A 16,165-nucleotide genomic window follows, 5' to 3' on the forward strand; every position below is an offset into this window, starting at 1 on the left:
CCCATTTTGCATCATTTGCTTATACTCATTACCCACATTTGGAACATTATGCCATTGCATTGGTTCTTTCTTCGATGCATCTTGCTGTCCCAGAGCTCTTGAACATGATTTCTTCTTCTTACATTTGCTGCCCTCCTTTGGGAAGCTCAAAAGGCGTATAAACCAAGGATCATTTGCCAATGGATTGATCATCAAATTCATGTTCCTCTTACCAGTCATTAGCTTCAAGAGGCCTAGAAGGACCCACATTTTGGCCTAAACCAACATTAACTGCTTGCTGCCCATGCAAAGTGCTTTGTCTAAGATCAAGCAAATCAAGGAATGCATTTCCCCCTTCACCATGTGAAATTTTAAATTGATAGGCATTATCACTGCTTGATCCCATCTCACTATAAGAAGACATTCTCACTGTAATGCTTTACAATTTCAGCACTAAAGCAATGCTTTTGACTTCCAAACTAAAGCCCACTAAATCAAGGGACTTGATGGTATCCCAATGATGGAACCATGAAACCAGACTTCCTTCTCCAAAAGGGTAGTAATGACTTGATTAAGCACTAATTACAGCAAGCACAAAATTCACATAAACTGAAAATACGAATGTTATCAATTAATCTTGAATAGTAGACTCTCGATTGGCCCCAAAACCAGCGCCCCTTGTGGTATTTCTTTAAATTTTATTGCTATGAATTTGTAAACGCTGAGATGTAGACTGATCTCTCTACACATTTCAATACTTTCAGCTGTTACCAATGACCAACACCATTAGGATCCAATTTGCCTCTTGATTCTAACACAATTCGGACACAAATTGAATTGAGAACACTTGCATGCAAATCAACTTCAATGTGGATGTATAATCTCTATTAGAACTATTGTAATTGCTTCAATTTGAACAATTGCTCTAACCTTTGGGCTTTTGTTTAATGGGCATGCACTTTGAGTGGATGAGAAACCTAATTTTTGCTGTAAATTAGGGTTTTTAACAGCATAAACGTTGTTATCCACCTTCAAACAGCTGAACAAAACTGAGAATAGCTGAGATCCGATGGCACACTGCTTGAAACAGCTAATAAACCCTAAATACAGCAATAATTAAGTCTGAATTGAGCAAAACAGTGATGAATATCTTGAGATTTTCTGAGATGAGGGAGAAGGACAGCAAAGGAGAGAGAAATCTTCAATCGAGTGGCAAGAAAGTGTTGTTAAAGCAATCCTCTCCTATTTTAGAGAGAGAAAATTAGGTCACTTGCTGGTTTTAAGGGTTTTGTTGCCGTTTGAAACCCTAATTTCTGCATCAGCAATTGTTAATAACCTTGTCTTTTGGATTTCCCACTGTTTATAGCCCCAGAAACTGCTCAAGATCAGATTGCCTTGCTGTCCTAAAGCATCAGCAACTGTCTCCCCACTTACAACTGAGTTCTCATCCCTCAGATCTACCCCAAACAGCCCAGAATGGAAAAAAAAACAGCGCAGCACGGAAGGTACACTTGCATGCAACCCAAACATGACATTTGGCAAATTTACATTTTCACTAGAGCCTCCACATCCAAAAACAAGATGCCTAGCCTTTGGCCCTACTTTCATTACAATAACATTAAAGGCTGTCCGACCTCAATTTTAAATCCTAACCTCTTTGAACTTGAAATTGTTGAAATTTTCCACAAACCCTAGTCTAGGATATTAAATCATTTAAAACTCTTACTCCCATGATACATAAAGTCATTTCCAAGGGGAAATTCAATGTCCTTGACCAAGATCTAACTTAACCACCCCATTGGCATTACAACTTAAGTGTCCAAAGATTAAGTTAAAAATTCACATCTTCTTGATTCCTAGTACTTAATGCAAGTGTAGAATTTAATCCTTAGTTATTAAAAAGCCACACAAAAAAAAAAAAAAAAAAAAACTAGATTATCATGAGAAGAGAAGGAACAAGAGGGAATTGTAAATGATTAGCACCAATAACACGCTCAAATGAAATAGAAGGTAATGTGACATGTATACCTATAGACGTACATCTTCCTTTGGAGCCTCCTCTATGGATGTTGACATACTTATATAGGTCACTTAGATATTGATTCTACATAATAGAAGGAACAACAAAGAAGGGTTTTTGCTCATATGAATCAAAAGGATTATACAAACCTAGCTATGATAAAGCCAAGGTTCGCCAACCGTCCTGAATGTAGTATATCCTCCTCTTGAGCTACAATATGCTTTACAACTGATTAGTATTTTAAACAGCCTTGAAAAACTTAATTAATGAAAAATGCAAATTTGTTGTGCAGTTCGAGAGAGTTTCAGTCATCCCCCAAAGCCATAATTTTTTGGGGCACCTTCAACATCTATAAATAGACAAGCTGCCCACCATCAGCCTTATCCTTTTGTGCAAGTTTCTCACTCTACTATGCAGATTTCGACCATCTACCACCTACCATCTGCTATCCAGCCCTAGGCGACCTGTTTTCAACAATCACCCTAGTATTTGGAGGTCTCCATCTACTACATCATTATAGCACCTGATCAGCCTACGTTTTCAATATCTAGTGCTATTCTCTACCTCAAGTGATCAGTTTTCAACCTTCCTCTAGTGGTGCACTGCTACTTTTACTAGATTTCAGCCTCCAACTACTGTGTTTTGAGACTAGCTTGCTTCCCTTTATTATTCAGCACTCTCTCATCTCCTACTAGTGCTTACTGCACTTGGGATCCATCTCTGATGGACGTCACTCTCCGGTACATTGCTCTGCCCTTGGGCATTCTGTACACTCTTACATTCATTTACAGCATCCATTCACTTCAGAGTTTATTCTCTCTGTGTTTGTCTCTATGTTTGAGTTTTGAGTTTTTGTGTTTTGCATTTAGTGTTTGTCTCTATGTTTGAGTTTTGAGTTTTTGTGTTTTGCATTTAGGGTTTGAGTTTTGCATGTCTCTATCCGAGTCTTTATGTTTCAATCTTGGTCATACATGCTATGTTTCCTCAATGCAAACCCTAGCATATCTTCATGCCTTCCTGAGTGAAGAGGTGGCCAACCTCACCGATTGACTGTGACTAATGCTGCAAAGTTATTTTTGGAGCTTAGAGATTTGAAAGGGGAGTGTAATCACGTCATCTTCTCTATAAGTATTCTATGAATTCAATGTCCAACATCCACTCTCTCTCTCTCTCTCTCTCTCTCTCTCTCTCTCTCTCTCTCTCTCTCTCTCTCTCTATATATATATATATATATATATATATATATATATATATATATATATATACATATATGTATATATGTATATATATATACATATATGTATATATGTATATACATATATGTATATATGTATATATATATACATATATGTATATATATATATACATATATATATGTATATACATATATGTATATATATATATACATATATATATGTATATACATATATGTATATATATATATACATATATATATACATATATGTATATATATATACATATATACATATATGTATATATATATATTGAAAATGAAAGAGATGATGTGTTGTCCTCCTCATTGAAGCCATAACGGCTCCTCAAAGGCCTCTAGTGGAAGGAGAAACCTCAGAAGACACCATAGCTTCCCAATGAAATGATGCCTTAGCCATTGTGAGTTGGTTATGCTCGTGTATCCCGCACAAACCAAGCTCCATGATAGTTGCAAGATACTCTTCAATACAGCACTAGTTCTAATACCATGTGAAGATATGCTAGGGATTGCACTAACAAAACACAGAATGTACGAACATGGATAAAACACAATATCTCAAACAAAAACACAAAAATGCAAAATATTGAAGAAGTTACTCTAATAAGACTGAATGAATGCTAAAAGTAAAACTCCTGTATACAATGCTCTAAAGACAAAGCTGTCAAGAGCCAATGGTTCTCATGTGAGTAGGCTGAAATAGCCATCGGAGTGTGATGTCCACAAGAGATGAATTCCAAGTGCGACAACCACCAATTGGAGCTCAAAGAAGCTAGAGAAGTGGGCATGCAGAAAAAATGTGGCATGTAGGAGAATATCGAGCTGTACCACAGCAGAGCAGCTGATCAAACTGAATATGCAGTGGTCCACAAAGGCTGGATCAGCAGGGCAAAAGCTAGGAACAGCCTGTCAGGTGCTAGGGCAATTGAGGAAGTTGCCCATCAGATAGTAGATAATGACCAGCAGAGGCAGGCGATGGCTAGAATCAGGAAAAGCAACATCCTGTAGGCTTGGAGCAATGGAGAAGCAGTCACCATGCAATTGGGCTGAAAATGCATCAGCAGCAACCTCCAGATGGGCAAGTGATAGTTGAGGATATACATGCCAGGCACTAAAAGAAACTAGCAGCAGCAGCAGGCAATGGAGCTGGACCAGCCAGAGCTTTTGGAAGCTGGAGAAATGGGCAAGCAGAAAAAATGTGGCCTGTAGGAGAGTATCGGAGCAGTATGTGATCTCCAGGAGCTGTACTGCAGAAATAAAGGTTTAATGTTTAATGCACTTTTTTATCTTAACAAACCTCCTCATGCCCAAAACTGGAACCAAGAGGGGCTGCTGAGTATAGCTCAACCAGTGTTTACCCTAAGAGATCCCACCCCAAAGCAGCCACATCATGGGTCAATGGGTGCTCGTCAGCAGCCCAAGAACCTACCAAGATTGCAAAGGTGATAGTTATCTTCCTCGTCCGTCCAAAGGTCCACCCCATAGAGGCCAAGGCAACATGCCAAAGGTGTTCACCAGCTGCCCAGTGGCCTACATGTCCTCCAAAGGTGATGTAAAACCACTTTGAACTTCTTTCTTTTGGTTTTTTTTTTTTCAAGTTTTAAATGAAACACTGCGCATGGGGCGAAAGGGATGGTTGGCTCACAAGTTACAAAACAGATAGCATGTATACAGCAACCTGCAAGGGTGTCAATGATGAAGTAAAGGGTGTAGAGTTATGTACCATGAGTGGAAACTGCTCAGGATTCAAGGAAAGAGCAGGCTGCTCAAGGGATGATTGGTTCACAAATTATTACAAAATAGATAACATGTACACAGCAACTTGCAAGGGTGTTGGTGATGAAGTAAAGGGTATAGCCCTATCTACCACAAGTGGAGACTGCTTGGGATCCAAAGAAAGATCAGGGTGCTAAAGGATGATAACTTAAGGCTCACCTAAGGGAGGTACTATTACTGGGCATAATCAAATGCATTGGTTCTATACATTATCGATACAACAAATGAGGACAGTGTGACATCAGAAAATGTGCTCTCTGTAGCAGGCTTGAAGATTTGGTCTCTATATCTGCTATCGCATGGGCTGCAGAAACCTCATTACGTGGTTGTTTGTATTAGCTCCTCATCACAGGATGCGTGATGTGTTGTACGACAAGGTTTCTACCTGCATACACTTGCAGTGGAAGCATCACTTGTGGCGCTGCACATATAATGGGTCAAGTTACAAGGTCAGGTCCTGCAATTGAGTTTTATTTAATCTCCATATTAGTCCCTTTGAACGTGGTGGAGGGGTATAGTTCCATATTCGCAAAGTGGAAGCAGGGTGGAACAGCCCATAAAAGGAAGGAAAGAAGGGAAGGGAAGGGAAGGGAAGGGAAGGGAAGGCAGCTAATCTACAGCAAAAGGAGGAGGACATGGAGATGGCAGAGAAGCAAGTGAAAGGTGAGGAGGATAGCTGAAAGGGAGAAAGAGGTTCCAGCTAAAAAGCAGCAAAGTAGAACTGGCAAGCTGGCTGAAGGATGTTGCAGGTACAAAAGGGAAGATAGTGTGGCACAATTGAACCTAAAAGCATTCATTAGGCCATTTCACTCTTGGACCATAATGGGATCATTGTTGCAATCGTGTTGGATTCTCTAACAAAGAGATGAGATAATGTTATTTTGGATGATAATCAAGATCGTAACTTGAAAAGTACTCCAGGTTACAAAACCAAGGTCACAGCATCCAAAGTGGAGAATGATTTAGACAGGGTTTATAAAATGAGAAAAACTTTTCTAGCCTTGATTTCCTCACATTTTTGAAACCAGTGCAGTGGATAGCATGATCTACAAATACTCACTATCAGTCCTCACCATATGTATCGTTGATGGTACTCAGTACAAATCATCATAGCATGTTGATGTGATCATCCACTTGCTACACAACTTCGGATGCATGCAATTGGTAAGGCATCCCAATGTTTAAGAAGCATATTGACTTTAAAACAGGTGAAGGGCGGACACCCCCAGAGCAGAGCTAGGACCAATGAAACTTCATTTACTAAATGGACAATGGTGTTCAGAAGCAGGATCTATTTACCTATGATGATCCTGTTAAGCAACTTGCATCCATTGCCTGATTATTTCAACATGATAGCACGAGTTGCAGCTACTATCATGCGTATCCACGCCCCAATTATCAATTCAAAGCTAATTGCAGCGATTTCCGGCATGAATCATCCCCTATACCCTCATGTCAAATGCAAAGGAGAATGTAGCTATAAAATTAAGTGGTTCACGTATTACACGTCCTAACCATCGTCGTTGATAAGTGAATGCTCAACTTCATCGTGAATGATTTCAACGATGAATTATACAATCCGAATACTCTAGCTGCTAGTGTTGTGTGACAACAACACAGACATCAACAGTTTTTTCTGAACATGGATCGATTCTACCCTAAAATTGAAACCAGGAGAGACTAGAGTTAACAGGTAGGGTTTACGGGAAGCAGGGCTCACAATGCCACAGTGAGTTTTGAAGGCGTGCAAGACGCGGCCGTCTCCCAAGTCCAGTTCCAATGGCGCCGCGAGCGCCATTCTGGCGACTTCAATCGAGGCGACTGCCCTTTCTCCTTCCCAGGACCCTCCTGCTGCTCGTCTTCGACCGCCTCGCCTGGCCACCTTGCATGCGCCCTTCTTTTCTGTTCAGGAGCTTTGATGTTTGTTTTTGGCGCGTCCCATTTTGGGCTGCTCCTTTGGCATGCGCGTTTGGTTAGGACGACATTTTTCCTTAACCATAAAATAGAAAAATAATATTAAAGAAAATATTTATATAACCAAATGTCCCGTAAATTTCTTTTCTTAAACTATGCTCGACACCAATTTGAATCTCACTTCTCTCGAAGCTAAACCAAGGCGGCAGTATTAGGCTTTGTTAGCATTGCCAGTTAGGGCATACTGCTATTAAAATGGTGCAGCAACAAGGTATTTCCTATCCAAAAAAATTACCCATGTTTTTCTTTTAATGTGAAAGACAATATTGATATTCCTATCAAGAGGTAATTATAAGTTCATGCTAGGATAATGGAGGAGAAGAATTTCCAATTTGACTTATAGAGTAGACTTACTAAGTAGCCTAAGGGCTACCTTGAAGACATGCTCTCTCCTTCTAAGTTTCCTAAGTCTCCCAAAACTTCTCTTACAATTTGTCCACAGCTCAACTGTGTCTTCACTCTAGATCCCTTGTCCATTACCACCCTGTTCTTACTGGCCCATATGGCTCTAATAGTGATTGCTCTAATCAAATGCCAGACTTTTGTAGTTTATTCATCAATCTTTCCCTTGTCTCCAAAAAGAGCTCCTTTGATCCTATTGTTACAATTTAGGCCAACTCTGTTTAACCAAGCTTTGATTATCTTCTAGACTAATTGTATTGAGGAATAGTGCCAGAAAACATGTGGTACAAGGTTGGTATCCTTGAAGCACATCTAACATCTCTAGGGAATCTTTAGAAACTTGCCCACCTTGTCTTTAGTGGCCACCTTCTTTCACATACCTTCCAAAGCAACAAATTCAATTTGTTAGACATTTTAGCAAACCAAGCCCCTCTAATGCTCCTTCACCGTGCTTTCCAATGCTCCCTTGGAAAGAGACTCTTCCAATCTGTGTGTTTTCATCCCTTCTTCCTTCAAAGTCTTTCCTACCTTTCAACATTAAACTCTTCTTGCCTCTATTGTTGACCCCATGAACTTGATTGGGTTTCTTTGGATTGCTACACCTAACATGAGCCATCCCTCCTTCCTCTTGGCTAGGACTACCATTCCACCTCATTGTCTTTAAGCCCGAATGCCTACCTAATTTTTTATGTGGATTTGGAGGAAACCTCTTAGACCTGGATCCCATAGGCATTTCCAACATTTAATCCCTACATTCTCTAGTGTTTTGGATATACTAGAATTCAGTTTAATTGGGGCTACAGCAAAAAATGTTGGAGGAGTGATGGGTCACCTCTCCTGTTGGGTTCAATTATCCACCTCAGGCTTCTAATAGCTTTTTCCCAATTCTCGAACAACGCATTAGCCATGGAGGACTCCTTGATTGTAAACTCTAGGTCTGCAACCAACATGTCTTTCCACCCGCGTCCTTGCCAATGCCTCTTAGCTTGTTTGGCCTTGATCATCCACCCTCTCATTATCACTACCTGGGGGCATCTTGGTCAAGTTTCTCCACTAGCTTGAAGGCGAGCCTTGAGGCTTTGTCCTTATTCACTTTTGGTCCTAACTCACCATTTGACTTGGAATCTCAAAGGAGGTTCCATGCAATTGAGTGTGAGTTTGTGTCCTTGGCATACCCCCACACAAGGTTCCTACCATTTTCTAGTTGGCCTTAGAAAAGGTATTTGTTACATCACTAAAAGTGGTTGTAGGACATACCATAGTGCTGACAATGATAATCCTCCCAACAAACCTAATTGGCAGGTTCTAGTACTTGGCTACCTTAATCTCAACCTTATTAATGCTTACATATTAGGCCTAGGCCCAAAGAAACCTCAAGATACCCGAATATGTTGCTAGGTCAAATGATCTTGAGACCGTCCTCCTTCAAATGATCTTGAAACCATCCTTCTTCACATCTAGCTTTGCCTTCCTCCTTCACATCTAACTTTGCCTTGATCTGTGATTTTAGCTCTTCTAGTCTATAGGCTTCTTGAGCTTGCAAATAGTCCTTAATTGCTTGTAAAATACATACAATAGTTAGGTCATTAGTATGTGCTGTGATGCACTCTAGGAGCATGCTATGGTATAGTTGTGGGTATTCTCTAGGTGCCTATGGGTAGCTTGAGCTTTTCTCCTATCATAGGCTTTAGAGCATGCAATAGCATCTTGAATGCATGCCACAATGTATGTGAAGGGGTCACAAAGTGGTCAGCTATATGTCTCCCCACCTCAAGCAATTTCTCCTATGGCTTTCTTGAGATGTTCCTTCTCTCCCAAAAAATAAACATTGAGCTTAAACCAGGAAGGGAGGGATGTTTAGGTCAATTCTAGTTATCTTAAATGCTACCTCAAGCGGCATGTGATCAGAGGAACAAACCTCATCTAGCAGCTTCACTTTGGGGTGCAAACTAATCCATTAGCCTCCTTGGTTCGCATACACATAATCCTACCTAGCCCCCCTCCATGCAGTGTCACACTAGTGGTTGTGCCATGTGTACATGGATTGTTTGCTTCCATGTTGTAGTTGGCAAAGGTCCTTGAGCTCCTACTCCTGCATAGTGATTCCCATGCTTCCTTCTCTTCCACTCTCATCATATCGATTCCATGAGATCTATCCTTGCCAATTTCGTCATATCAAAGTGACCAAACACCAACATCAGAATCATTGGTCACCAACATCAGAATCATAGCCATGTTCTGCTCCAATGCCACCCACTTATGTGCTCAAAGTCCTAAGCTATTAGGGGTGTAAATAGTGATTAGATTCACTTTCTCATTCTTTACATGTATCCCAACCATCAGGTAGCAGCCATCCCTATTCTTCACAAGAAAATTAGGTTTCAAGTTCTCTTTTACTATTAAAAGGATGCCCCCTCTTCCTCTTTGACATAGGGCCATCAAAATGGTGTACTTGATCAACATTCAACATGTAGCTCTCTTTGATTTTGAGCACAATCCTCAAACATTCCATGTGATTAGAGATAGCTTGTAGGAGCTACTCATAGGAAGTGTAATCATTCTCCATCTTGTCATCATCTTTGAAGGCTGCAAGATGTTAGCCAACATATGGCACCTTAGCAATATCACGAAATACTTGAGTGGCATTAGTAGAGTTCTTGGAAGCTTTCAACTCTTATTGGTTGGAAATCACAATTGAGGTTCATTTTCTACTCTTTTTAGATTCATGCTACCATTGTCATTAGATTGGACACTTTGCTAAATAATATCCTAAGTGGCTAAGTTGATAGGAATAGAAGGAGCAGGATCAAAGTTTGCACTAGGATCGAGGGAAGAAAGAAGTGATGCCTGCCCCCCCCCCCCCCCCCCCCCGGGCAGTCCCCAAAAGAGGGAGGAGCCAAGAAGGCCTTGTAGCAAAAGGAGCCCATGTACGAAAAGTAAAAGAGTGGGCAATTTAAAACATCAAGAAGAGACACTTAGGAGAAAGTTGAGAAGTCAACGAGGGTGCCTCAAGCAGTTCGAGAAAGACATTGAGAATGTGTCTCCCAAAAATACCACAAAGGGAGGCTGGAGAAAGAAGACGAAAAGCTCTATCAAATAAAATGCAAGGATGCCCCTAGTCCAAGGTTTTGTGCCAGTTGAATGACACTCTAACTATCACATGTAATGTAGGCACCTCTTATGTGATACCTAAGTCATTCACTAGATGAAAACGCCATATAGTTTCCCTATAGGCCTCAGTGGCTGCAATATACTCTACCTTAATGGTAGATAAAGTTGTATATGGCTACAATCAAGAGACCCAAGAGATTGCACTACCTATGAAAGTGAAGAGAAGACATGTAGTAGAACTCCTAGAGTCTGCAATCCTTGCAAAATCATCATATGTATATCCAATAGCAGCTACATCCTTTCTTTTGAAGTATGCCCATGATGATGCAGTTGAGCATGTCCTCCTATCATCTAGTTTCCCTACAGCTTACTTGCTTAATTACTAGGCCTATGTCTTTGATTGGCTGTCGGATTCTTCAGCCACTTCTCATGTCACCCCTCGTAGAGCATGGTCCTCTTCTTACAGGGAGGTTGACATATGTATTGGAGGTTGAAAATGGCTATGGGCAAGGGCACCTTATAGTACCAATCTCTCCATCAAGCCAATTGAGTAGCTCGGGGAAGGTGACCCAAACTAGGCACTCATGTGCCAGGTTGCGAATTACCCTAGTTAGCTTGAGTTAAAGGCTTGCATGCATGGATCTCTCTCTCTCTCTCTCTCTCTCTCTCTCTCTCTCTCTCTCTCTCTCTCTCTCTCTCTCTCTCTCTCTCTCTCTCTCTCTCTCTCGTTGAAGGCGACCTCTTGAACCTTAATTAGATTTGGGGTCACATGTATGTCTAATCATTGCAGGAAGCAAATTGAGTTACGAGTATTTGTCTAGCATGTGCATGTTAAGTTGGTAAAAAGGAAAAAATTCCTATTATCCTAGAGTCTCTCTAGGAGAAGCAGCCAAGTCACCTAAGAGTCCACACTCTCCTATAAAGAGAGGGACCTTATAATACTCAAAGTAGATCGATCATGCTCATGAATTGAAGTAGCATTTTTCTCCATTGAGTCTCTCTCTCTCTCTCCTTCACTTACTCTACCACCCACACTCTCATTCTATACTACTTGCTCGAGGTGACTGCTAAGCTCATAATGCGATCTCTTCTCTCGGCCTTTTAGGTGGAGGGGCTACATTCCCCTCTCCACCTACTTGCAAACCTATAGAATTGGTGACAATCTCGACATCAAGGTGATTTATTAACAGAGCATGCTACACAAAGCAGTTAGAATAATTAACCTTGGAATACTAAGCTGCTTGTTGCTATTGGATGACAAAAGGATGCAGTGATAATTATTTGATCAGAGTCACCAAAAGGACAAATTGACAATTAATCGATGGGAGTCATCCTACTATCAACACATGCATGCATACATGACACAAGATAGAGTTCTACCATAGCCATAACATCTTCTTTGAAGAGGCATCATTTTAAGTCCCTCTCCATGATTATCTATTATGGTAATTGCAATGGCTGGGTTACTGTTCTGTATCACCTGGGTGGTAGTTGGGCATTGAGGGGTGAGGGACGTTATTAATGTACAACTACCTAGCTATTTTTGAAGGGAAGGGGGTGGGGCTACCTATCCAACCCCCTCCATTCATATGCCCATGGCAACATCAATCATCCCCCTACTAAGTTGATAACCCGCCACCTTCCCATGAACCCTATCATCATTTGCAATACAAGAGGGGAAGGTGCAGCCTCTCATGTAGACCTAGGGGGTTCAATTAAAAGAAGCCACTCAAGGTAATAGTTTAAATTATATATGTATCTTACCACTATATTATTTTGGTTGTAGGTTTGGAAAGCTCCGAACTTGGAGACGGCTTCCTGAACCTACCTCTACCCAAACCTCCCCTTTTTAATTAAAACCTTCTTTCTCAATTACTTACTCTCTCTTCCCCCTTCCCTTTTTAATTAAACCCCCCTAACTCTCACGCATAGGCTCTGTGTGTGTGTGTGTGCATTAGATTAAACTTTTAAATTTAAACTTCCTTCCCTTTTTTCTTCTTATCCTCCTCTTTTAATTAAATAATTTTAAAATCATTTTTAAAAAGTTACTTTTAATTCAATATTTTTAGAAGTTATTTTTTAATTTAAAATATTTTTGATAGTTTTTCATATACTTTGAGAGAGAGAGAGAGAGAGAGAGAGAGAGAGAGAGGAAAAGTGGGGAGATAAGAAAAGGAGAGAGAAAGAGGAGAAGAAAAAGAAGAGAGAGAATTAAAGAGGAAAGATCAAATTTAAAAGAGAGAGAAAAGAAAAAAGATAAAATTTGAGAGAGAGAGAGACAGAGAGAGGAAAGAAGTTAAAGAGAAAATGATGATGAGGAGAGAGAGAAGAAGAAGAGAGAGATAAAGGAGGGAGATAGAGAGAGAGAATATTAAACTTAAAAGAGAGAGGATTAAAAAAAGGAAAAAAGAGGGGAGAGAGAAGGGAAAGAGAGGAGAAGGGGGAGAAGAAAAGGGGAGAGAGAGAGAGAGAGAGAGAGAGAAGAAAATGAGAGAGAAGAGGAATAAAAAGAGAGAGAAAATATACAATTTAAAATAAAAAAATAAAAAAATTAAAGAGAGAATGAAGAGAGACAAAGAGAAAAGGACAAAAGAGGAGAGGGAGAGAGAATGAAAAGAGATGAGAGAAAGGGGAGAAGCAAAGGGAAGAGAGAGAGAGAGAGATAGAGACAAAGAGAAGAAAAGTAGGGAGAGAGAGAGAGAGAAGAAGAAGAGAGAGAATATGAATACAGAGAGAATTGTAGAGACATGAAACATATTTTTTTTAAAAAGAGAGAAAATAAAAATTTTTAAAGAGAGGATGAAAGACAAAGAGAAGACGAAGAAAAAAGGGAAAAAAGAGGAGAGGGAGAGAGAATGAAAATACAGGAGAGAGGGGGAGAAGAAAACGGGAGAGAGAGAGAGGAGAGAAGAAGAAGAAGAGAGAATTATAAAGACATGAAATATAAAATTTATGAGAGAGAGAGAGAGAGAGAAAGAAAAAAATTTAAAGAGAGAATGGAGAGAGAGAAGAAAAAGAAGGAAAAAAGAGCAAAGGAAGAGAGAAGGAAAAGAGAATAGAGAGAGGGGAGAAGAAAAGGGGCAAGAGAGAAGAAAAGAAAGCAAAGAGGAAAAGAAGTGAGAGTTTCTTTTATATAGATTAAAAATTTTAATTTAAACATTTCTCCCTTTTATTTTTAACATATTTAATTAAATATTTTAAAATTTTTATTTCTCTTTCAATTAAATATTTTTAATTTAAATTATTTTTGACATTATTTTTCACATACTTTGAGAGAGTGAGAGAGAGAGAAGGAAAAGAGAGGAGAGAGTGAGGAGAAGAAAAGAGGAGAGAGAGCGAAGAAGAAGAAGAGAGAGAATATGAATTCAAAGATGAAATCATTATTAAGAGAGAAAACATAAAATTTAATGGAGAGGGAGAGAAAAGGAAAAAATTAAAGAGAGAGAAAGAGAGAAGAAGAAAAAAGGAAAAAATAGATGGAGAGAGAAGGAAAAGAGAGGAAAGAGGGACAGAGAAGACAAGGGGGGGAGAGAGAGAGAGAGAGAGCAGGGAGAATATTTAAAACACAGAGAGAGAGTAAGAACAAGAAAAAAGAGGAGAGAGAGAGAGAGAAGGGAAAGAGAAGAAAGAGAGGGAGAAGAAATGGGGAGAGAGAGAGAAGAAGAAGAAGAGAGACAATTATGGAGAGAGGAAATAGAAAATTTAAAAGAGAGAGAGAAAAGAAGCATTCGGCCCTAATATAATCTTTCAGAAAACATCTATTTATCCCCATGGTGACTTGTCATCACAAACCCCTGACATGAATTTACCATAAATCACAAGCACTTGGAATAATCATCCAAACGACAATCCAACAATAAGTTGAATGTAAAAGCATTTAGGATGTTGTTTAATCAACCAACAAAACAATGATATTCTTTCCCAAACATCGCAAGGGTAGACATGATATCATTTCCATCGCATATTCACTCTCCCCCTTGGGATCAAAGAGTGATACTATGCAAGATTTTACGTAACACTTTGGCTAAGGTATATGCTAAGGTTTCAAACACTATACAAGACACAAGTTCTATAGATCACTTACATTGATCGACAACCCAACCTTCTTCCCAACACGTATAAAAGTAGTGGTCTTTACTTTGTCTCAGGGTTTCCTAATCATTGAGCTCTCCACTTGCCTTTGAGTTCTGGAGTTATTGTGTATACCTAGCCTATCCCCGAATTGGATTGATAAACATAGTAGTTATCAAACGGATCTCAAGGCATCCTATTTTTAATCCTTATGATTCATTGTTTGTACTAACTACGCATAACATCAAGATTCCAATCTATCAAACATGAGCTATTAGTTCGTGTTGTTAGCAAGAGCTTGGGCAAAGATCTAAAGTTTCTAGGATGAATTTCCTCTAGGCTAGATTACTTGCCATGCAATCCGTTAAGCGTGCAAGCTACAACATACTTTCAGTGTGGTGAAAAACATATCTATTATTTACAAGAAAAGGAGAGTCGACAATACCTTGGAATCCTATATGCTGCTTACGCTGTATATGGATTTTATTGCATAGCAACCAGATGCAATTTACTTCTCTTAATACATGCATTTGGGAAACTCAATCCTTTGAATAATCAAGACGAAGTTTATCATTTTCAACCAACTATTCTCATGTGGTATAGTTTGGGACCTAACATATCGTATGCAAAAACCAAGCAAGCATCTAACAGCTTAGAAATAAATTATGTATATCTGGTACCATAGTTGTATTGGCAGTGATACCCTCGCCCGAGGCTTCTTTGCAGATTGTGGGATTTCCGCTTGCACTTGACATTCTTTGCTTGGGGGCCATTCTTGATCTTCCTCACTTTAAATGCGATCCCCACAAAACTTCAGTTGCCTCTTTCCCAAATAGTGAAGGACCAATTGGGGGGGGATTAGGTTTGCGGATAACCTCGCACAAAAGGGGAGAAGAACAAGTGCGTGTGGTCACCCTCTAAGGAGGGGAAAGAAGGAGGAACCTTCTAGAAGGTTCTCTCTCTCTCTCTCTCTCTCTCTCTCTCTCTCTCTCTCTCTCTCTCTCTCTCTCTCTCTCTCTCTCTCTCTCTCTCTCTCTCTCAGCATGCCATTTAGGCCTTGCGATGGGTGGAAGAAGAGAAGCGTTGAATTGCTGTCCTGGGGAGGGGGGGTTTATAGTGGGAGAGGTGGGGTGGAGTGGTGGTGGTAGTGCATGGTGGTGAGGAGTCCCCAGCTAGGCTGGTCGATCTGTCCAAGGGGGGTGTTTGGCCACGTGGCCTCCCCCCTCCATCATCATTATCGTCAACTTCTCCTCCCTCGTCGCGTCATCTTTTCCTTCTCCCTCCTCGTAATCATCACCTCCTTCCTCCCTTCCATGTCATCCTTGACATCGTCTCCTTCCCTCCTCTGTCATCGTCATCATCGAGGTCGTCTCCTTCTTCCTCCCCCCCTGCCACCTATTTGGCGACGACAGTGGGGAGGGTAATAAAAAAGTGATAGAGTGGGGATATTACAAGTACAAAGAGAGAGAATTATCGAGAGAGAGGAAATATAAAATTAAAAAGTGATAGAAAAAAATTAAAAGAGAGAAAAAGAAAAAAAGAAAAAAGAGGAGAGAGAGAGAAAAAAAAAAGAGGAGAGAGGGGAGAGAAGAAGAGAGAGA

The 16,165-nt window shown here is 40.1% G+C and overlaps 1 protein-coding gene across 9 annotated transcripts in view; it reads right to left on the reverse strand.

Moving 5' to 3' along the window:
• Positions 1-6,958, reverse strand: part of LOC148032051 (uncharacterized) — a 63,961-nt gene extending 57,003 nt beyond the window's left edge. For all 9 annotated transcript variants that reach the window (XM_087684038.1, XM_087684033.1, XM_087684031.1 and 6 more), the window contains exon 1: positions 6,727-6,958. In XM_087684038.1, coding sequence (XP_087540164.1) covers positions 6,727-6,804 — 78 coding nt within the window. In that variant the 5' untranslated portion in view covers positions 6,805-6,958. The remainder of the gene's footprint in view (positions 1-6,726) is intronic.
• Positions 6,959-16,165: the final 9,207 nt, after the last annotated feature.

The sequence above is a fragment of the Lygodium microphyllum genome, chromosome 8 (assembly GCF_053477565.2).
Source record: "Lygodium microphyllum isolate KBCC chromosome 8, Lygodium_microphyllum_v1.1.10, whole genome shotgun sequence".
In the NCBI taxonomy this organism is placed as follows: domain Eukaryota; kingdom Viridiplantae; phylum Streptophyta; class Polypodiopsida; order Schizaeales; family Lygodiaceae; genus Lygodium; species Lygodium microphyllum.